The 23,723-nt window shown below is 35.3% G+C and overlaps 2 protein-coding genes and 1 pseudogene across 3 annotated transcripts; 1 reads left to right on the forward strand and 2 right to left on the reverse strand.

Annotated features, from left to right (window-relative positions):
• LOC109205472 (RNA pseudouridine synthase 6, chloroplastic) lies at positions 693–6,739 on the forward strand. Of its 2 annotated transcripts, XM_019368189.1 has the most exons (10): positions 693–1,016; positions 2,193–2,321; positions 2,486–2,740; positions 2,821–2,902; positions 3,142–3,257; positions 3,391–3,445; positions 3,571–3,682; positions 4,424–4,593; positions 5,078–5,427; positions 6,234–6,739. In XM_019368189.1, the coding sequence occupies exons 1-9, from the start codon at positions 757–759 to the stop codon at positions 5,348–5,350; spliced, it is 1,452 nt and encodes a 483-aa protein (XP_019223734.1). In that variant the 5' UTR covers positions 693–756; the 3' UTR covers positions 5,351–5,427; positions 6,234–6,739. The 2 variants fall into 2 exon arrangements, with proteins under 2 accessions (XP_019223734.1, XP_019223740.1); XM_019368195.1 differs by lacking the exons at positions 5,078–5,427; positions 6,234–6,739 and adding an exon at positions 4,719–5,070.
• Positions 7,008–16,206, reverse strand: LOC109217514 (annotated as a pseudogene).
• Positions 16,439–21,373, reverse strand: LOC109205466 (beta-glucosidase 18-like). The gene is made up of 11 exons (XM_019368183.1): positions 21,029–21,373; positions 20,886–20,952; positions 20,725–20,783; positions 18,908–18,983; positions 18,724–18,798; positions 18,545–18,632; positions 18,188–18,440; positions 17,664–17,779; positions 17,320–17,569; positions 17,094–17,196; positions 16,439–16,966 (listed from the first exon to the last, which is right to left on the reverse strand). Exons 1-11 carry the CDS (start codon positions 21,194–21,196, stop codon positions 16,656–16,658), a joined length of 1,566 nt encoding a protein of 521 aa, XP_019223728.1. The 5' UTR covers positions 21,197–21,373; the 3' UTR covers positions 16,439–16,655.

Raw genomic sequence — 23,723 nt, forward strand, 5'->3', positions numbered from 1 at the left:
AGATTCTCTTTTATAAAATGGTACATTAGTGTTGGCAAAATTACCTTCTAATACTAAACCTATTGGGTTGTAAATGGATTTTTAGAAGAAAATATAATACTGATGGTTTTCTACTAACTTTTAAAACTAGACTAGTAGCCAAAGAATTTAGACAAAAGGTAAGAGTAGATTATTTTGACACATATGCTCTTGTGGCCATGATTACCTCAATAAGAGTATTATTTGCTTTGGCATCAATATATAATCTAAATATCCATCGAATGAATGTTAAGGCGACTTAAATGGTGATCTCGATGAAGAAGTTTATATAGAGAAACCCTTATTTTGCTCGAGCCTCGTTCTTTCTATATTCGAGTAGTTGTTATAGGCTCATGTCTTAGGAAACTATAGGCTATATGCCAATGAGTACTCCAATAGATATGAAATTGACAATCACATGCAAGAGAAACCCTTGTTACACAAAATTAAACTTTCCTATTCTGGTTAACTTTAGCAATTAACCTAAAACTACAGAGTCCCAAACACCAGGCTTGCAAGTTGCTGCAATCTTAACTTGTGCTCCTAGTTTTTGTACTTTTTTGTGCATCACGAAAAGTTAAGGGATTTGGATATAATTTCCCAAAAATACAAAGATCTAATGGCAATTTCCAAATCTACTTGTCTCAAAATCTTGTACTTCAGTTAAATACTTAAAAATTCTCTCTCGCTATCTCTCACCTATCAACCTTAATAAACCCTCCAAGAACCACAAAGACCATGACATTTGCCACTGCAAGTTTAACTCCAATATTCACCAACTGTTTGATTGCTTCTCGAATATGGACACCCAATTGGCGAAATGGGTTTGTTTCCCCTGTTACTCTGTTGCATACATTAGCCTCAAGTCGTAGCCGCCTCCTCAAGAACAAGAATCATTACCAAGACTTGGTCTTTTCTTCTTGCAGCAGAGGCTTCAGGTGTCAGTCCACTGCTTTGTCTGATGTCAATTCAACTTCTCACACTGTTTCCTCAAATGGGTAATTCTTGTTTTTTCATTCTAGTATTTGTTAAACTGCTGGAAAAGTTAGAATGTCCTGCTCTGCTTTTAATTTATCATAGTTAGACTATTTTGTTCATTGTATTTACAACAACAACGACAATCCAGTAAAATCCCACTAGTTGGGCCTGGAGAGTGGAGAGGGTAGTGTGTACGCACACCTTGCCCCTACCCGAGGGAGTAGAGAGGCTGTTTCCGAAAGACCCTTGGCTCAAGAAGGCAAAAAGAGATAATATCAGTATAATAACATCATGATAGTGAGATAGTAGATGCAAAGCAAAAGACATAGACCCGACATTATGGAAAACGAAAGAATAGTAAGACACATCATTGCCACTAACTGACTCCGACAAAAACCCTACCAGACCAACCTCACAAAGGTACGAAGTAAGGAAAGACTCAACTACCTCCTAACCTACAACCCTAATACTCGACCTCCACAGCTTACTATCAAGGGTCATGTCCTCGAAAATCTGAAGCATCGCCATGTCCTGCCTGATCACCTCTCCCCAATACTTCTTAGGCCGTCCTCTACCTCTGTAGGAAGCTATATTTAATTGCATAAAAAAATGTTCTTGATTAGCTTAGTCTCACATCCTCTCTAATAGCTTAAGCTTCTGGATGTAGTGGAGTAATTTTAAAACAATTCAAAACTTTTTTTCTTCAAATCTTTGTGTACCAGCTAACTAGGTATATAAAGTTAAAGAAAAAGTTCTAATTGTACTATATGCACAAAACATATTCTTATCCGGATTTATTTGTAGAACTTGAACAGGAAACGCATTTGTATGAGGAAACTTTTGCATCCCCTTTTCATATGTGTTGATTTCACTTGATAGGAGCAGTGGAGTGGACAGCAATAGTGCTGCTCATGTATGTGTGCCCCGAATTTGTCATATCTGGTCATTAGGTGCAAAATGGATTCTTCAATTGTTGGCTACATAGATTAAAAAGGTTAAACAAGAGCAGGAAGCTTCAATTGATAGTGTATTGCAACTGTAATTTTAAATTTGTAAATGCGACTAACAATTTTGTTTGATGGGGCAGAGATATGTCTCTGATTTCATCAACCCTCGCAAGGCTAGTGTCCAATTTGATTCCTATGATTTGTTACACTGATCTTTTTGAACTATTTGTTCTGATTTCACCTTTTCAGCCATCTTATGTATGGACGCTTGCTGCCATGCCCCTTGCAGAATAGCCCACCAAGAGTCGAGCATCTTGTCGTCACAAAAGAAGGGCCTGTTCTAGACTATATTAGTAAAGCTTTGGATCTTCCTCCATTGTAAATTTCTATCTTTTCTTTAGTGTCCTGTTCTTCTTTAACTTGTTATGTTCCTACATATTCTAATATCTAATTACACCCCAAGGAGTGATCACTGATGAGTTGAGTGATAGTTATCTTGGATCAGTTAAGTGATATCTTGTCCAATGTTTTTCATCATTAAGATATGTGGAAGATCTTATACAGTTTGGGGCTGTGTATTATGCACTTGTATGTCCTAAGCCACCTCCGACTGCCACTGCTGAGCAAATTAAAGTGTATGAAGAAGTTACAGATCCATCAGTTCTGAGAAAGCGAACTTCAATCAAAGGAAAAACTGTACGTGAAGCTCAGAAGACTTTCCGTATAACTCGTGCTGATGAGATTGTTGAAACTGGAACTTATTTGCGGGTGCATGTACACCCTAAACGCTTTCCAAGGTAACTACTGAACTGTCTTCTTACTTTAGCTCATGACTTTTTGTTAGCGAGAAGGTAATGTTGTAATTTGATATGATTAGGTGCTATGAAATTGACTGGAAATCTCGTATTATTGCTGTAACCGACGACTATGTGATTCTGGACAAACCTGCTGGTACATCTGTGAGTAAAAGTACTTAATTAAATATATTCTTCTCCGTTGATCAAAATTCTTATATACCTGATATTTGCTAATGGACATTTCTGTCAAGAAAATTATTTCTAACTTACATTGGTCTGCCTCTCATTATATCTTCAGCTTTTAGTTTTTACTACTAATTTTGTGTTGTACTAGGTTATTATTGTTCTTTTTCCTTTACCAATGAGCTAACTCTTTGGGATACTGACAACTTAAAACTCAGGTAGGAGGAACTACAGATAACATTGAAGAAAGTTGTGCTACATTTGCTACTAGAGCATTAGGATTTTCAGCTCCACTGCAGACTACCCATCAGATTGACAATTGCACTGAAGGATGGTATCATTTTGGCTGTATTTATCATACATAAATTTCTTTTTCAATGTTCAAGCATAGAGGTGAAATAGCATGTCATGATTTCTTAGTTATTGGAAAAAAAAAAGGATTCTGTCATGATTTCTAATTTGTGCAGCGTTGTGCTAGCTCGAAGCAAGGAGTACTGTTCAGTATTTCATGGAAAAATCAGGGTGAGACTCACCTGTACAAAAGATTTGATATTTAGGGAATAACAACCTCAAGTGTCCTTCCCATGGAGGTCCTTTGTGGAGTGTACCATTAGGCATTTTCAATAACTTCATCTATTATCTGGCAGGAGAAGAAGGTCAAAAAGCTTTATCTTGCGCTGGCTGCTGCTCCTGTGCCGATCGGAATACTTACACACTACATGCGTCCTATTAATATGGCCCCAAGACTTGTTTCTGAAGGTAAGCAAGCAAGCTACTAAAGATTGAAAGTGCCATGAGTGTTATCAAAGGAGAAAAGCGCAAAAAGCTCTAAGGTCCGTAGGGGCTTTAAACGCAAAATAAAGCGTGGGCTTTAATGAAGAAAGGCGCAAAGGAGAAAACATACAAATATGTATGTGTAGTCCAAGACTAATAATGATAAAGCATGAACAACAAATATGGACAAAAAAATTGAAGAAAAATAATGATAAAGTGAAATATCAATTGTTTAGTGTCGCCTCTTCAGTATTACGCTCATTGGAAAGGAGGATTATGCCTTAGAGCCTTGATGACGGTACTAATGCCCGCTAAGCAAGGCGAAGAGCTCTACATGTTTTACTCCTCACTTCAGGGCTTAAGCGCGCCTTTGACAACACTACTCATGCTTATAGAGAGAGAGAGGAGGAGGGGGGGGGGGGGATTTATCACAATTAGATAAAACTTGATAATATTAATACTTGAGATTTCTAAAGTGGATGAAAGGTGAGGAAAATAAGTATCAAATCCAAATAACTAATCAGATGTTGCTATGCTAGTGGCTATCCACAATCTTCTCTTTTCTACAGCCCAAAACAGCTGCCATCGAAAGGATCATATGTTATATGTACATCTCCATGTCACACCATCCCGGAACAACCCATGATACTAATGTTTGCCATAAGGAGTTGGGTGTTCTTTCCAAAATAGTGCTCATATTTTTCCCCTGGCATCTATGCTTTGCAGATTTTGTGAAAGGATGGTATTTGTGCCAACTTGAGGTTTTAGAATGCAAGAAGGTAGCCTGGCCTAGGAGTGAAATTGAGAGCACATACAACATTGAGGACTGTGGATGGCCTTTAAAAGACTTTGCATATGAGTGCCAAATCAACCTTCTCACTGGTCGGACGCATCAGGTATTTAAATTCCATTTTTCTGCTCCCCTCATGTATTAGTTCCTTCTGTTCAAAGGATTTTTCAAGTTTGATGTTTCAAAGTTGAGTGATTGCAAGTGCAAGTTTTTTCACCTGCTTATGATCAGGTATTCCTGCAAGTATTAGACAGTGAAAAGGCCTAATATCTCGAATCAGGTTACCTGGTAAGAAAAGTATATTATACTCGTTGGTTTACAGGTCTAAAGAGGAGTCTGCATTAATATTTTTTTTTTGTGTGTGTGTGTGAGAGAGAGAGAGAGAGAGAACATGGTTAAACTATTTAATCATGCATAAACTGGTTTATGAATGATAGTTATTGTTAAAAGTTCATCTCTGGTTTTTGTGATCTCGAAACAATGAAGATTTGAAAGGGAACCAAAGCAGTGATTTTCTCAAAATGGTGTTTCTTTGATAATCTATGCCTTGGGAATCACTGATTCTGATGATATATGGTCATAATTTGCAGATTCGAGCACAGTTAGCTGCCTGTAGTGCACCAGTGGTGGGTGACGCGATGTATATGCCAGCTGCAATTGCTGAAATGGTCAGTCCTGGGAGTAACCCACTTGGGAAGAACAAAAAAAAATATACAAATGAAAATGATAAATCACTTGCAATAGATGAGTGGATCGCACAACATGGTAAGGAACCTAGTGTTGCTATAGGTCTTCAGGCATGCCAGATTTCATGGGACGACGGCGAGCATTGTTATGAGGCCAGATCACCCTGGTGGAGGTAGATAAAAGCTTGTGCTAATGTTTAATCCTTGCTTCATCAGAATAACGTGGCAGGACGGACAAACTTCTTCCGCATAAGGTAAGAGCTTCTTTATTTATCAATCACTATAAAGCATAAGTTTCATTTGAGAACCATGGTAAACTAGAGAGTAGCTTCTATCTCTTAAGGGGTTTTGGGAACTTTTCTGGTCCATGAATTTGCTTTAGATTTTGGTAAGATTCAACCTCTGCCATCTGACCTGTTGAAGTTCCCCTTCCTCTCCACAACAAACCCAGTGTAATCCCACAAGTGGGGTTTGGGGAGGGTAGTGTGTACACATACCTTACCCCTACCTTGTGCAGGTAGACAGGTTGTTTTCGATAGACCCTCAGCTGAGGCGAAGTTCCCCTTCCTCTCTGATACACATACCTTAGCCCTACCTTGTGCTTCACTCTCTCTTGTGAGAAAGCTAGAAGAGAAAGAAGAGGGGTGTTTGAGGGGAGAGGCAAGATCTTAGATTATAGACTCATGCAATAGGAACATATTAGTAGGATTTTCCTCTTTAGCTTGCTGACTTCTCAGGTGTGAAAATTCATGCATTTGCATGACACATGCATGGCTAGGCTGTAATCTTGCGATGCTAAAGTTATTGGATAAAGAATTGAGTTACTACTAATCCGTCCGCCTCCCCAACCAGGCTTCCGAACAACCCCCCCCCCACCCCCCACCACACACACACACACAAAAACACCAACGCCACTTTTTCTGTAGAAGTATTGTTCATCTTTCATTTGGTGTTTTTCCTTAAATGACTACAGTGTGCTATCTTAATTCTTAAATCTTGACATCCACACAGACTTTCTATTTGTGTTTATAGCTGATTTTCACTTCTTTATATATCACAGCAATTGCCGGTGCTAGGATCATACTATGAGCTGCAAGGAAAAGGCTCACTTACTGAATTACAGTGTGTAGTTGTGCAATAGTCTTGAGCTATGATTTGGTGGGTGAAATATCAGGATGTTGAAGAGGAATTCACCAGCATATTTGGGTCATTAATTGAAGGTGCGTTGCATGTTGCCCTACTCTCACAGTTTCTGAAGCAATGATTTGCACATATGCTAGTCTTCCCTTGACAAATATTCAAAATCCCTCAGTGTAACGGCGAATCTTACTATAGTAGTAAAGCATGTCATAAATATAGCAGGCTCATGCCCTTTTTATCCTTCACTGGTAATACTACTCACTGAATCTTGAGGCTTAGCCAGTTCTTATTTTGAGGAATGCAAATACGATTTGCCGTCATGCTTGATCCAATCAATGTTCAGACTTCAGTACGAAGTAGTAATTGAAGTTTATGAAACAGTGTCAGTAAGTTTGTTATAACAGTATATGCTTGTTGAATATATAACTTTAACATCCTATCTGCTGAAGTTTTTAATCATGAGCTCATTTATAAGAGTTTTAACTTTGAAAACAAGTAGGAGTTTACACCCATTTGGTAGAATATTGGAACATTAAGTTGAATCCTAACAGAAGTAAGGGAAAATAATGGAGAGAACTCAGCTTTCAACAGAATATTTCTGCAAAATCAATAAATCTCCTTTACGCGATTACAGTTCCATTGGAGTGAATACAAGGGTTAAGCTTGAGTTTAACTTGTGCAATATGAAGCAGGGATCAGGCTGAACAGTTATAGTTTGATTTCCAGCTGCCCTCCAACGACAGAGACCTAAATGAAAATCTTCTTTACAAGCCTCCATATGTGCATTGTCTTCTTCCGCTATTTCTGGGCAGTATGTGTTTCCAGCTGTGTGTGAAAGTTATACATGAGCTCTTTATACCTGGTGGCTGATAATTTTGGAGTTCTCTCGAGATTTGTAAAGTTGACATAGTGAAGTCCAAATCTTACGCTATATCCTTCTAGCCACTCAAAGTTGTCGAGAAGGGACCAAACAAAGTACCCCCTTACATCTGCACCTTCCCTGATTGCATTTGCCAATGAATTTAAGTAGCTATTTATGTAGTTCACTCTATGAACATCGTTCAAGGTATCCGTTATTGAAGGATTCCGAATTTCATTCTCAATAAATCCTGCAACATTTCCAATTATGTCGTTAGTTGCATCTCAACAGATCAAATTGCATCTCCTTCAAGTTATTGGTTGATAAACTGCATCTCGCTTCTAACTGACAAGAATGTGAGTTTTTATTTTTATTTTTTATCTTACCATTTTCGGTGATAACCATCGGAGTATTATTGAATCTGTCCTTCATGTACATCACAGTCTTTTTCATCCCCTGTGGGTACAGAAAGAGCCAGTCGACTTCAGTTTGATTCATTTAAAAGTTTGGAAAAAAAGAAAGAATTTTAGCAATGTACGAAGTGCTAGTAATTCTGTAATAGTATGCAGAGTGGGTTAAAAGATGAGGAATACTAAAGTATTAAAGACGAGAAAACATACAGGTTGCCCAATGTAGACACCGTCTTTTTCTGTAGTAACAAAATAGGAACCCTCTGACCAAGTTTTTCCATGTTCACAGGCAGAATATAAGCAATCTTTGATATATCTAGCCATTTAACAATTGATGCCAATGAAATCTAGGCCGTAACACAACTTGCTCAAATCATTCACTGAAAAGTCTGGCAGATTAGATCCCAGAATTTCTACCATTTCTTTAAAACTGTCCTACTGATAAAGAAGGCTTACCAATTGACGTAGAATGATCGAGCTCTCTGAGTTGCCGCTATGTCTTCTGAGGAATTGCTGTAAGGTTCATACCATTGGATATCGAAAGAAATTCCAATCATGCCGCCTTGTCTTTTCTGAAAACCAGCATAAACCAGATTATGCTACTGGTATTTCTTTGGTCTTCTAATGAACTTACATTTTCAGGGTCGATTGAAATGTAGGAAGTGGGATTAGTACTATTATGGTGATTTCATAGATAGCATAAAGGAGGAGGAAAATTCGACTTCTATTCTTCTAAATATATCATTTTCCTGTTTTCCCCCATAATAGTTAGAAACTTATGGTGATATCTTGTTTTCCCTAATGTTCCTTCCCTTCCTAAAGACGATCCAAAAAGTAGTGTTGGACTAAAGGGGTAATCCTTATTGAACTAATTCTGCAACATCATGCCATGTCAAGAGTTGACATGGGATGGGGGAAAGGGGATAGATCCATCGAAAGAACCTGATATCTTGTGCGGTAAATGCTAACAGCCAACTGCATGAGATAGAATCATATTGTGAGCTGCAATGAACGGCTCCCTTTCTGAATCCCCAGCACTACAATTCCCAAATATACCAGAGCATCGAGCTGGAGGGTAAATCCCCGTCCTATAGCCACGGTCACCCATGACGTTAGGCTCATTCATGGTAACCCAGTATTTGACTCTGTCTCCAAAATATTTGAAGCCTATATCTGCAAAATAGCTGAAATCATCCCTGAAATACAATCCCAACAAGACGAGTGTAACTTGTTCATCATTATAGGGGTTTTAATGAATCTACAGCTACTTTAAATATAAGATAGGACCAGCTACTTACTGTATTCGTGAACTTAGCCAACCACCATATCTGTCCTCAAGTTCTTGTGGTATCTCATAATGTGTTAATGTGACAAACGGTTGGATCCCTGAATTCACAGCACATAAGTAAGTCGCCTGAGCCCAAAAATTTACTTGGCTACACTTTGGATTATCGATAGCTTAAAACTGTTAGCAAGAGAAGCAGAACTGACCTTTTTGTATGAGTGCATCAATGAGCTTATTATAGTGCTCAATTCCGGCCACATTAACATCTCCAAATATTCCCTCTTGAGTCAAATTTACAATCAACAAAGAAAAAAATAGTCAATGCAAATAACAATAAGGAGTTTAACTTGTTGAATATGAAGGAAAGAGAGAAGTGACAGCTATAACTTACTGGGCAGAATTCTTGCCCATGAGATAGAGAAACGATAGCTATTCACACCCATATCTGCCATGAGCTTGACGTCCTCCTGTTTTTATTTTATTACCAAACATCAGAATTCTTCAATTTCATGCTTTACACTTCTACATTTTTGCTAAATACACTGCATTGGTCTAGTATTTTATGCTCTTCCACAACTCCCTGACATCTTGCAAACCAAATTTTGTACTCCCCAGTCTTTCTATCTTGAAATCCCCCTCAACCCCGTAAACGATGGATACTAGGTGCTGTGCGTATCGACAGTGCAGCTAACGCGCTAAGTAATTGACGGGGGCCCGCACAAGCGGTGGAGCATGTGGTTTAATTCGATGCAAAGCGAAGAACCTTACCCGTTGAAACTACCCACAAAAGCACATGTTCTTATCTGTTGTCATGTGATGTTGATCAGACTGGAACCACAATTTAGAACCAATTTGAGTTTTAGATCCTAGTTACAAAGAAAGAAGGAAAAAATTCGAAAAAAGGGAAAAAATGTCTGTGGACAAACGGATCCTTACTAACCTTAACTCCACGTCCGGTAGGATAAACACCCGCTTCCCCCTTATACGTCTTGGAAGGAAAGGCAGAAGTAGGGTCGGAGTCATGATTCTAAGGCTCCGTTTGTCCATAATTTTTTTTTCATTTTTTTCTTTCAAAAATGTGTTCGTCCATAAAAATTTGTAAGTTTTTAGAAATTTTTCGAAAAAAGAGTTTTTCAAAACCACTTTTTCAAATTTTATAGAAAATTTCTCTTTCCCCACTCTCAAAACTGCAACAATTTTTCAAGTGAAACGCATGTCCAAACATAATTTCAAATTACAAATACCATTTTTCAACTTAACTCCAAATACTATTTTTTTTTTCCAAAAATTATAATTCTTATGTCCAAATTAGGGGTGCTTATCGGGCGGATAATTACGCTTAATAGTTTGGCTTAACGATATCGGGCAATTATCCGGCGGTTTATTGGCTAAACCAAATAGAAAGTTTTTGAACAATCCTAGTCTTGTGAATACCAAATGGCCAGACGGCATAGTTTACTGACTTTTATCATTTCAACTTACCATTCATAATCATCAGTACATTACTCAATGAAGACTTGTCATGGAGTACACAGGACAATCTCTGGAACAATTTTTTTGAATACTCTTAATAAAAATATGAGCACGAGTAGACTCAGATTGAGAGAAATTTTGATTAGGGATTTAGGACTTGGGAGAGATGAGTGATGATTGGTCGACTTCTTGCTCTCTGTTGCGGACAGAATTCAATTGAGAATTAGAAATTAGGGATTTTGGCCATTTAGGCTTTTAATAGTACTTTATATACATACGGGTAAAAGTATAAATTTAAAAATTCTTAATGAGTAAGAAAATTGAGTAATCTGCCCCCAAACCGTTAAGCCATTAATTATAAAATCTCAATCCGTTCACTATCCATTACTCCAATAACTCGATACTTATAAGCCATTAAGCAATCGGTTCATTTCGGTTAAACGATTACGGTTCAGTTTTGAACGGCCATAGTCCAAACGCCTACTAAGGGCATCTCCATCCTTTACTCCCATTTTGGTCTCCAAAATGGAAATTTCCCCATTTTGGGGACAACTTACTCCAATCATTCCCTCATTTTTTTCCCCAAAAGAAAATATTTTTTTATATTCTTCTCTCTTATATATTATATTATTATCTTTCATTAGAAATGTTACGTCCTAGTGGTGCTTCAGAGCAAGACATTGTGAGTATTTATTTTGTAGTTACTTATAATTTATTTGTATATATTTATATATTGTTTTCCTTATCTTTTTTAAACATTGCAGCTTACACAAGTAAAAGCTTTATTTATGCAAGATCCAAAAAGAAACTGAGAGATAGTGCAACTAGAGACAAAAAGAAACAAATGACATTGAAGGAGAAAAAACAAGACTAAAAGAATTGAAATATGATCGTAAAATTATGTCCATAGATGTGGATTCTGTTTTGGATCCAGTTCGTCGTGAATATTTGCGGCAAGAACAACAAATAATGTATAAAAGAAGTCAACAACCACAACAGTCATCTGCCCCATACACTCAGTACTATAATAATTTTAGTATACCTGAAAACGACATGTCTCGCTACTAAATTATTATGTTATTTAACGTAGTTTCAATTTTAATATATTTTAATTCAATATATTTTCAATTTTAATGTATTTTCAGTTTTAATGTATTTTCAGTTTTAATGTATTTCAATTTTAGCAACATCAAATATTTTTTATTTGAACCTTTCATTTTTTGTGATGGTTATATCTAGGGGTGTTCATGGTTCGGTTTGGATCGGTTTTTTCCTAAAAAGAAACCAAATCAAATAAGTCGGTTTTTCAAATATTAGAACCAAACCAAACCAATTAAGTCGGTTTTTCTCGATTCGGTTTATGTCGGTTTTTTCGGTTTTTTCGGTTATTTGTCGGGTTTCCTTAAATATAAGACATACACTACCAAACACATATTCCGGCGACCACATTTTCAATGTAACACTATCAAATCAATTGCCCTTTGAGAAATCTATTATTTACCAAAATATATTGATGGTAATTGAATTAAATAGTGATGAATAATTTAAGGACCCAATTAAAAATTTATTATTTTTAACACTAATTGGATTCTTACACTAAACAAAAACTACCAATCAAACTAAAATGTAAAGGTAAGAACTATATTAAAAGTGAAAACTATTAAGTAACATTTACCATAAATTTTTTGAAACTTTGTATAACAATATACATATATATAGATGTAATAATAAATTTAAAATAGCTACTCCTATAGTCGGTTTGGTTCGGTTTTTTTCAGATTAAAACCAAAACCAAACCAAATTTGATCGGTTTTTAAAATTCAAAACCAAAACCAAACCAAACCAAAAAGTATCGGTTTTTTTTGGTCGGTTTGGCTTGGTTTTCGGTTTGGTTCGGTTTTTCGGGTTTTTATGAACACCCCTAGTTATATCTTTTCCATACAATTATAACTCATAATAAAATTAACTATCAATTTGACATAAAAAAAAAATAGATGCACGATAATTAATTTTTCAAAATTGTACATCAAAAAAATGAAAAATCAATTAGGTAAATATATTATATAAACATAATTAAGTATATATAAAAGGATAAATTAAAAAATTAAATAATAAAAATAAGAATATTTTAATGGGAATAGTAAATGGGGAGATGAATAGTATGTCCCCAAATTTGGGGAGACGCTATTCACTCCCCATTTTGGGGACAAAAATGGGGGAGGATTGAAGTAAAATTTCCCCATATTTGTCTCCAAAAATGGGGAAATAGGACAAGGTTGGAGTTGCTCTAAGTTCCTTGGTGCATAGTATTACTACACTTAACTATTTTACTACCCTTTGTAATAAAGGACGCGAACTTAGTATAGATATAAATTTCGAATCATCCCTTAAAATGCTAAGAAGCCATTATTCAGGGTCCAAGAGGCCTATGACAATGAAATGAACGAACGGTAGCTTGTGAAAGAAAGCAAATGGTCTTTAATAAGTTGCATTAAGCTGGTCAAACTGATTTATAAGTATCTTTTAATTTATTTATGCGTTTGGTAAACATCTAATTTACTTATAAGTCAAGTGCTTATAAGCTAACACCAGCCATAAGTCATAATTTGGTCACCCTCAACTTATGATTTTTCAGCTTATAAACACTTTTAGTTTGACTAAAGCTTTTACTAGTTTATCCTTAATAATATTTTTTAATTCACAAAATATTTTCCCAAAATAAATTTTCTACCTTTTTCTTCATTCCATATTCATTTTCATTCTTTACTTACAAATAAACTTTTTAATTTAAATCTTCTCTAAAGTTTTAAAGGGTATTTTAATCATTTTAATAAAAGAACAACTTATCAGCACTTTTCTACTAAATACATTAACTGTTTACTATTAGTTTCAGCACGTCTATCCTAACACGTAAATACTTATTTAAAAAATCAGTTTCAGTACTTGAAAATACTTTTCAGCACTTCAAGTTTATCAGTTATTTACAATCAGCTAATCCAAACGGACTCATAGTATCTAATATCTACTTTCACAAGCCAAATAGGTAACAATATAATAGCCTGTTTGGCCAAGATTTTCCAAGCCAAAAGCATTAATTTTCCACACAAAAAAAGTGTTTTTTTTAAAAAAATTTGTGTTTGGCCAAGCTTTTAGAGAAAAAAAGTGCTTTTGAGGACAAGCAGAAGCAATTTTGGATAAGCAGAAAAAAGTAGTTTCTCTCCAAAAGCACTTTTTTGAAAAACACTTCTGAGAAAAATACACTTAGAAGCAGTTTTTAAAAACTTGGTCAAATACTAATTGCTGCTCAAAAATATTTTTCAAATAAAATAGTCAAACATAAACTGCTTCTCACTGAAAGTACTTTTAAAAATACACTTTAAAAATAAATATTTTTTAAAATAAACTGATTTTTGTAACTTGACCAAATAAATATAAGTGGCAGCATTATCGAGCCCTTATTCTTCTCAAAACCAAATATCTAGGGTATTAAAAGAATTGCTTGTGGGGCTCATAAGAATGGAAGCCCCCCTCTATCAAGCAAGAAGGAAGCGGCTCTTCCCACGGCGGAGTCAGTATTGTAGTTGTCCTTTAACTTACGTGTCTGCATCACTACACACTTGATATTATTACAACCTCATCAATACCAAGATGCCCGAAATTTCTGTGACCTCGCAAATTGTGAAAATTTTCAGTCTCAACTCTTAAGAGATGCCCGATAAAAAAAATTGTGAACAATTAATTCTCTATTTTCGATCAACAACCACGGCTTCTATGTTTGCAGAGATTACTGTTTAAGCTTAGAAAAAAGAGAAATAATCAATCAAATTAAGTACTTCCCTCGTTCATTTTTAATTGTTTATTATATTAAAAATATATTTTAAATCAAGAGAAAGTTAATTTTTCGTCCTCATTTACTTTTATCATTAACTGCTCATTATTCAAATTATTTTTCAAGACTTTTAAAAAGGCTATTGAAATTATAAAATTTATATATTTTATTTATTATTTGTCGAGGGACGCGAAAATTCTACGACTAAAGTGACCGGAGGGAGTACCAAATAACGATTGTAGTGATCAACAGCAACATCTCCGTTGCTCCCATCCTTAATATGGCCTACAAACAACACCAAAAAATAATAAATTACTTTAAGTACTAATTTTTGGTAGTGTAAAAATGCAGTAAATAAAATCCGTGTTGAGAACATTGAAAGAAATTGAGATTCTAAAAGTTCACCAGCTACATGGGTAAAAAGGTCCCAGTTATTGAGGCCCTTTCCATCACTGAGGAAAGATTCTTCATACTGAGGAGAAAACAAGAAAGATTGAAAAAACTGAATGAAAAAGAAGTTTGAGAAGAACCTGGTAAGAAGAAGAGGCTGTTCCAAACAAGAAATTGCTTGAAGATTAAACTTGGTTTGGATTGTCTTTGAGAATAAGATTGTTTGTCTCATGACATGACACTATGAAACCAGAAAAGAACATGCAAATTATTGCTAACCAAGTGTGCCAAAATATTGTAGGTGCCATGTTAGAAAAGAAGATTACAGAGCTTTGTTTGATAACGGTGGAAATAAAATTCACATTCTATAGAGAAGAGGAGAACTGGTAGCTTGTAATTCACTTTCAGGTTCAGAAAAAAAAAAAAAAGGCATAAAGAAAAGCAACCTTTCACATTTTTAAATAGAAAATATTTACCCGTAAAACGATACAGTTGAATTTGTAATGTGATTTATAAAGACGTAAATTAATTTGATCCAAAAGTATAAAATAATCAAGAACAGAAATAAGTTAACAAGAATAAATTGTAAGAAAACACAAGCCTTACTATGGGCTAAAGAATATTGAATTATGGAGTAAGAGCTAGTTTTGCCTCTTTTGTATATAGAATGTTTCGTTTCCTACGACGAATATGAACTCTTCTATTTATAGCTCAATTCGGCGAGACAACATCCCCAAATCAAGCTCTCTTTTAATATGAATAAAAGTCCTCTTTGATGGCTGAATAACGACTGAGAATTAATGAAAAGATTCTTTGTAATGGCTGCTTATTGAATGTTGTATTTCCAAACTGATGTCTTCCTTTCAAATCTTCGTCCTCAGTTTTGTTGTACTCGGAACTTACCCAGCACCAGTCACATGTTCGTAACCAGTGCCAGCTAGTTGCTTACTTATATCTTATCTGTCTTTACTTCCACGTGTCAGCTCGTCGAGCATCCACCTGTCGTTTACCAATTTTATCCCATACAGATAGTCCCCGTACTTTCCGGTGACAAAATTTGTGTTACCGGGAAGTACATAAGTCCCTTTTCTTGGCGGGAAAGTTTCGGAACAGTTTCTGACACTTGAAAGGACACACGTCTCCTTGCATTTAATGAGCCGAACACGCGTTATCCTGTGATTTGGCAAATATTTTTGCCAACTTTTGAAGTAATCATGACCATAAGTTATGTCGCCTATAAACTTCTCCGCTACTCATCGCTTTTACCTTTTAACTTTTACAAACTTTCTTCTTTGAATTTCCTTAGAACCTACTGCAAAACCTCCTTTTCTCCGTAAAACCTTCTAGTTCATATTTTCTTACCACTACGTCTTCTATTTCTTCTGCCCACGAAAACTCTGGTTTTCTAATCGGTGGTGACCCTCTAAAAAGGGTTAAACTAAGGAAGCCGATACCGAGCCTCCTACCGTAAACACAATCATACCTTCTCAACTTCACTCCCAGTTAGACCTTCATAAATATTTCAGGCTCATGCCTTTTTTATCCCTTGGTGATACTACTCACTGAATCTTGGGGCTTAGCCAAGCTCTACCAGTTATTATTTTGAGGAATGTAAATACGATTTGCTGTCATGCTTGGTCCAATCATTGTTTAGTAAGAAATAGTAATTAAAGTTTATGAAATAGTGTCAGTGAGTTTGTTATAATAGTTTATGCTTGTTGAATGTATAACTTTAACATCTTATCTGCTGAAGTTTTTAATCCTGAGCTCATTTATTTTGTTAAATTTAAAAAACAGTAGGGGTTTACACCCATTTGGTAGAATATTGGAACATTAAGTTGAATCCTAACAGAAGGGGAAAAAATGGAGAGAACTCAGCTTTCAACAGAATATTTCTGCAAAATCAATAAATCTTTATTACGTGATTACAGTTGCATTAGAGTGAATACAAGGGTTAAGCTTGAGCTTAACTTGTGCAATATGAAGTCAGGGATCAGGCTGAACAATTATAGTTTGATTGCCAGCTGCCTTCCAACAACAGAAACCTAAATGAAAATCTTCTTTACAAACCTCCTTATGTGCATTGTCTTCGTCCGTTATTTCTGGACAGTATGTGTTTCTAGTTGTACGTGAAAGTTATACATGAGCTCTTTATACCTGGTGGCTGATAATTTTGGAGTTCTCTGGAGATTTGTATAGTTGACATAATAAAGTCCAAATCTTAGTCTATATCCATCTAGCCACTCAAAGTTGTCGAGAAGGGACCAAACAAAGTACCCCCTAACATCTGCACCTTCCCTGATTGCATTTGCCAACGAATTTAAGTAGCTATGCATGTAGTTCACTCTATGAACATCGTTCAAGGTATCCGTTATTGAAGGATTCAGATTTTCGTTCTCAGCAATTCCTGTAACATTGCCAATTATGTCATTAGTTGCATCTCAACAGATCAAATTGCATCTCGTTCAAGTTATTAGTTGATAAACTGCATCTCGCTTCTAAATGACAAGAATGTGATTTTTTTTTCATCTCACCATTTTCGGTGATAACCATCGGAGTATTATTGAATCTGTCCTTCATGTACATCACAATCTTTTTCATCCCTTGTGGATACAGAAAGAGCCAGTCGACTTCAGTCTGATTCATTTAAAAGTTTGGAAAAAAAGAAAGAATTTCAGCAATGTACAAAGTGCTAGTAATAGTATGCAGAGTGGGTTAAAAGATGAGGAATACTAAAGTATTAAAGATGAGAAAACATACAGGTTGCCCAATGTCGACACCATCTTTTTGTGTAGCAACAAAATAGGAACCCTCTGACCAAGTGTTTCCATGTTCACAGGCAGAATATAAGCAATCTTTGATATATTTAGCCGTATAATAATTGATGCCAATGAAATCTAGGCCATAACTCAACTTGCTCAAATCATTCACTGAAAGGTCTGGCAGATGAGATCCCAGAATTTGTACCATTTCTTTAGGATATCTTCCTAATATAATAGGGTCTAAAAACCTGCAAAGGGATACTCAGTAAAAAAACATTATTTTCCTCTCTGATGCACAAGAAACCAGACTATAGAACTGAACTACTGATAAAGAAGGCTTACCAATTGACATAAAATGATCGAGCTCTCTGAGTTGCAGCTATGTCTTCTGAGGAATTGCTATAAGGTTCATACCATTGGATATCCAAAGAAATTCCAATCATGCCGCCTTGTCTTTTCTGAATAGCAGCATAAAACAGACTATGTTACTGATACTTACATGGTCTTCTAATGAACTTACATTGTCAAGGTTGATTGAAAAGGAAAAGAGCCCCAATATAGTTGGACTTAGTGCTATTATAGACTTATAATAGTTTGCTAGATAGAGGAGGATGGAGTCTCAAAGCATAAATTTTCGAACTCTAGTCTTCTAAATATACCATTCCCGTTTTATTTCCCCCATAACAGTTAGAAACTTATGAGGGATATCTTCTTTTCCCTAGTGCTCCTTTCCTTTTCTAAAGACGAGCCAAAAAATAGCGTTGCAACTAATAGGGTTATCCTTATTTGGACTAATTCTGCAAGATCATGCCATGTTGAGAGTTGACATGGCGATGAGGGAAAGGGGATAGAGCCATCGAAAGAACCTGATATCTTGTACGGTAAATGCTGACAGCAGCTGCATGAGATAAGATCATATTATGAGCTGCAATGAAGGGCTCCCTTTCTGAATCCCCAGCACTACAATTCCCAAATATACCAGAGCATCGTGCTGGAGGGTAAATCCCCGTCCTATAGCCACGATCAGCCATGAGGTTAGGTTCATTCATGGTAACCCAGTGTTTGACTCTGTCTCCAAAATATTTGAAGCATATGTCTGCAAAATAGCTGAAATCATCCCTGAAATACAACCCCAACAACACGAGTGTAGCTTGTTCATCACTACAGGGTTTTGAATGAATCTACAGCTACCTTAAAGTATTAAGATAGGACCAGCTACTTACTGTATTCGTGAACTTAGCCAACCACCATATCTGTCCTCAAGTTCTTGTGGTATATCATAATGTGTTAATGTGACAAATGGTTGGATCCCTTAATTCACAGCACAAAAATTTACTAAGCTAAACTTTGGATTAACGTCTATAAATAGCTTAAAACTGTTAGCAAGAGAAGCAGAGCTAACCTTTCTGTAGGAGTGCATCAATAAGCTTATTATAGTGCTCAATTCCAGCCATATTAACATCTCCAAATATTCCCTCTGAGTCAAATTTACAATCAACATAAAAAAAAGATTGTTAATGCAAATGACAAAAAGGAGTTTATTTGTTGAAGATGAAGGAAAGAGAGTAGTGACAATTATAACTTACTGGGCAGAATTCTTGCCCATGAGATAGAGAAACGATAGCTATTCACACCCATATCTGCCATAAGCTTGACGTCCTCCTGTTTTTATTTTATTACAAAATATAAGAATTCTTTAATTTCATGCTTTGAACTTCTATAATTTTTGCTAATACTTGGTCTAACATTCACTCAAATCTTCTGGAACTCCTTGGCCTTTTACAAAACCAAATCTTGTGCAACCCAATCTTGCTATATTGCAAATCATCCTCATCCTAAGATGGTTTAATCAGCTTTGAAAGTAGCAACAAAACATATGGGCTTATTTGCTGTGGCGAAGCTAGAAATTTTACAAAGGGTGTTCAATATTTAACTTATACACATAGTATAATATTTTCTATACTTAGTGTAATTTTCTAATGACTGAACACCCTTCACTCTATGTGGTTACGCCACTGCTTATCTGCTTTCATATGATGTTGACAAACTAAGACCAGTTTTAACTTTAGATCCTAATTTACAAAGATAGATCTTACTGTTCTTGCCAACACAAATTAGGCTGTTCCCTATTCTTCTCAGGATTGAGTTTCTTGAATGATGATCTCCAAAAGTCACAAGTTGCGCTCAATTGTAAGTACTTCCAGTCTAGTTTATATTTGTGTGAGCAGCATTTCATAATACACTGACAACTTTTTGATTTTCAGTAGGCCAAAATTAGTTTTGCTTAAACCATATGGTTAACTACAATATCCATCACTATAGATCCATATCAACTGGTCTGGCACCCCCCCCCCCCCCCCAAAGGAAAACTAGTGTAATACAGATTATGCAAGCTTTCGTTGGTGCAGAGTATTGCTACACTAACCATTTACTACCCTTTGTATAATGGACACGAGCTTAGTACAAATATAAATTTCGAACAGTTCAAGTTGAAGGTAGTCGGTGCAGGTGTCCCCGCTCGCCTGCTAATATAGTGAATCTGACACTAGGTGGAAGGTAGGGGCCGGGTTTGAGCCCTTAAAATGCTAAGAAGCCATTACTCCCTGTTCAAGGGGCCTATGACAAGGAAATTGAAAGCAAAAAAAATCAAATCCACCAACCATATGTTTTGTTATTTCATCCACAACTAACCCCAATATATTCTGGTTGTGGGACAGAAAATATAGTACCACAATAATCTCACAAGTTACAAAGAAATCCTCATACAGGTTAAACAAAAGGACAATGACTAGATTGGGTGTCCCAAAAATGTACAAAACATTAGCTTGTGAAAGAAAGCAGAGGGTCTCTATTGAGCTCCATTTCACATACTAGTAGTATCTAATTATTTGTTTCACAAGCCAAATAGGTAAAAATATACTCCAGCATTATCCAGTCCTTATTCTTCTCAAAGCCAAATATCAAGGATATTAAAAAGAATTGCTTGTGGGGCTCATAAAAATATATTATAATTAATGTTTATCTAAGGAATAGCCAGTTATCATATATGTCCTCCCGTATTGATAAAATAATGATTATACCCATAAAATATCCCAAAAACCTTCAAATTCCAGTTGTCCTTTCACCTACGTGTCTGGATCAGTTCAAAGACTACACACTTGATATTATTGCAACTTCATCAATATCTTGATACTTGTTCAAACAGATTTCATTCAATTTGTAAATTTTCAGTCTTAAGTCTTGAGAGATTCCCCCACCCCACCCCCACCCACCCCTCCCAAAAAAATAAAAAAACTGCGAACAATTCTCTATTTCCGATCAATAACCACGGGTTCTCCGTTTGCAGTAGAAATTACTGAATTTAAGCTTGGAAAAGAGCTCAATAATCAATTAAATTAAGTACCAAATAACGATTGTAGTGATCAACAGCAACATCTCCATTACTCCCATCCTTAATATGACCTGCAACAACACCAAAAATAAGAAATTACTTGACTACCAAAAATGCAGTAAATAAAATCCTTATAGCAAACACTGAAAGAAATAGAGATTCTAAAAGCTCACCAGCTTCATGGGTAAAAAGGTCCCAGTTATTGAGGCCCTTCCCATCACTGAGGAAAGCTCCTTCATACTGCGGAGAAAACAAGAAAAAGTGGTACCAGAATTTCAAGAAAAAAGATTCTAAAAACAGAATGAGAAAGAAGTACCTGGTAACAAGAAGAGGCTGTTCCAAACAAGAAACTGCTTGAAGATGAAACTTGGTTTGGATTTTCTTTGAGAATAAGGTTGTTTGTCTGATGACATGACACCATGAAATCAGAAAAGAACATGCAAATTATTGCTAACCAAGTGTGCCAAAATATTGCAGGTGCCATGTTAGAAAAGAAGATTACAGAGCTTTGTTTAATGACAGAGGAAATAAAATTCACATTCTACAGAGAAGAGGAGAACTGGTAGCTTGTACTTCACTTTCAGATTCAGAAAAAAAGGCATAAAGAAAAGCAGCTTGTCATGTTTTTTAAATACAAAAATGTACGTCATTATCTAAAGTGCACCAAATATCTTTTATGCTACAGTTACTTGGAAATTGGATAGCTACTCTACTCTCCATGTCACGATAAAGATTGTTTTTTCTTATTTTACAATCTCCCGGCACAAATATTAGTCAATTTAACCAACTAAAATATTTGAAGTTTTATTATTTGTTTTTCATATCTTTATTCTTCCGCTTAGTGGAGTATTAGAAGTAGTTAATGAGACGTTTAAAGAAAGATGAGGGTTGGTCTTGACAAATATTCCTGTGAGGCATTCAACGGTCTGGCTCAATGACCAATGAAGTTGGTGTTACGTTTAAAAACTAAGGTTTACATTCTAGAAAAGACAAAAATATTAGATGATTTATTTCTCGCTCTAAGTCTTAGTGGGAGATACTTCTGCTAGTAGAAGATAATATGTATCTGATGGACTCATCAAGGTACATACGAGGCTCAAAATCATCGTTAGAAAACATAATTTTAGGATATATTTTGTAAAAGGCGTGCAAAAACCTTAACAAACATATAATATGGATCAGACAGAGAGTAGTTTGTGTTAAAAAAATAAGTGAATTTATTATTGTTATTATTATTATTAAAATTAAATTTTTGTTAGTATGATTTTTTGTAACATATAGTATTCCTTTGTCTCAAGTTGTTTGATTGGGCATAGAGTTTAAGAAGAAGAAAGAATTGAAATAAGAAATAAATATTTTGTGGCTATAAATCATCTTCATTGTGAATAACATGAGAGGTTTTATAGTTATTTTTAAAAATAGCACCAAATAATGTGATTTAGTGGTATTGGAAAAAATCATAAGATAATATTTAAATATCATTGAAGACTAATATGGGATTTTTTTCTCATTTGCGTAAGTTTTAATAGGTGGAGTTATCCGATATATATATATATATATATATATATATGTATGAGTGATAGCAGTTACACATTAAAACCGCAAGCTGGTCAAGTTCGTATTTGGGATCGGCGGACGGCCTTTTGCTTTGAATTTTATAATACTATTCACTAAATATCAAATGTACACAAATAATTTAGGTTAATCTTTCATGTATATCATTTTATACATAATTTCGTGCTTCATCACCTTTGAGTAATCAATCAATCAGGACAAGAAGATTTTTTCAAACCTGAGAAAAGGCCACTCTTTAATGTGTTGCAATCGTCAAAAGATAAAAAGAAGTGGAAATAATGGAATCACTTCCTAATAGTTTTGAAAATTGGGTGGCACTTTAGTATCGTGTTGCTGAAATAATTGTACTCCATTCGACTACTTGTTGTGGGTTCCTCAAGGAAGAATCTTGGATAATGTTATTTATATTTTAAATATAAATTTATGTATTAAAATTATTACTTATTTGTTTTTTTAGTCAAATTATTATTTATTTCATGATATATCAAGCTAATATTGTAGTTGGTTGTAATGTCTTTCAATACAGGCAAACGGCACGAGAAGGCCGCCGAACAATTTTGGTTAATGTAATAGGAATCATTAATTGGTAGCAGCAGAAATTTCAACAGAAAGAAACTCCACTTGTGAATAAATGAAGGTTCCTATGACTGAAATGGCATGTTGGGGGAGCGGTTGGGTCCATGTTGCACTGTGTTAAAGAAAGTGGTGATGAGGAAGAAGAATGGACGAAGTAACAGGTGAGAGAGTTTGTGAGATGGAATGGCACGCTCTTATCGAAGCGAGTGGGAGTTGTGACCAAAAACGAAAGGACTGTTATTATGGGATGTTGCACTTATAAGTCGCATATGCCAAAGGTGACATATATATAAGTATATAGTTTTTAACTGCTTTTTGATAAGGACGAAAATTATTTTTGGAAAAGTTCATGTTTTGATATAGGTTTTTTTTTTCTTTTCCTATGAGACGAAATAAACAGAGTATTAACTTTTTCTATTTTTAGGCAGATATCATTTTTTTCTCATAATTATATTAACTCGTAAATTCAAGTTTATATTTCAATCGATATTTGGAATGTTTTCCTACAGGTACAAAAATAGAACAATATCTACCCGCTTTAGCTGGATGTTAGATTTTCAAAAAGTAATTAGAGTTCTTCAAAAAATATGTTCAAATTCATGCAGCTCCAAATGCATTGATAGGTCGAATAGGTCTTTGGAAGATTTTGATCGAGGATATTGAGAGACACATATATCTGCTTCATTGGGTATGCTAAATGTCAGGGGAGAAATATCATCTAATGACATGTACGACACAAACGAGTGGAAAAAGACTATAATGGTTCCAATATATTAGCACATAAAATAAATATGCAAACTTGTGAAACCTATACTATAACTTGGCTCGTGTATATAATGAAGATATGAGAAAAGAGTGAT

The sequence above is a fragment of the Nicotiana attenuata genome, chromosome 2 (genome assembly GCF_001879085.1).
Source record: "Nicotiana attenuata strain UT chromosome 2, NIATTr2, whole genome shotgun sequence".
Lineage (NCBI taxonomy): Eukaryota > Viridiplantae > Streptophyta > Magnoliopsida > Solanales > Solanaceae > Nicotiana > Nicotiana attenuata.

Coding starts and splice junctions, on each gene's coding strand:
- LOC109205472 (XM_019368189.1), top strand. CDS start 757: ATGACATTTGCCACTGCAAGTTTAACTCCAATATTCACCAACTGTTTG. Junction 2,741..2,820: donor CACCCTAAACGCTTTCCAAG/GTAACTACTGAA, acceptor TGATATGATTAG/GTGCTATGAAATTGACTGGA. Junction 2,903..3,141: donor ACAAACCTGCTGGTACATCT/GTGAGTAAAAGT, acceptor CTTAAAACTCAG/GTAGGAGGAACTACAGATAA.
- LOC109205466 (XM_019368183.1), bottom strand. CDS start 21,196: ATGGCACCTGCAATATTTTGGCACACTTGGTTAGCAATAATTTGCATG. Junction 18,984..20,724: donor ATCACTACAATCGTTATTTG/GTACTTAATTTA, acceptor AAATAAAAACAG/GAGGACGTCAAGCTTATGGC. Junction 17,570..17,663: donor CGATCATTTTATGTCAATTG/GTAAGCCTTCTT, acceptor ATCCCTTTGCAG/GTTTTTAGACCCTATTATAT.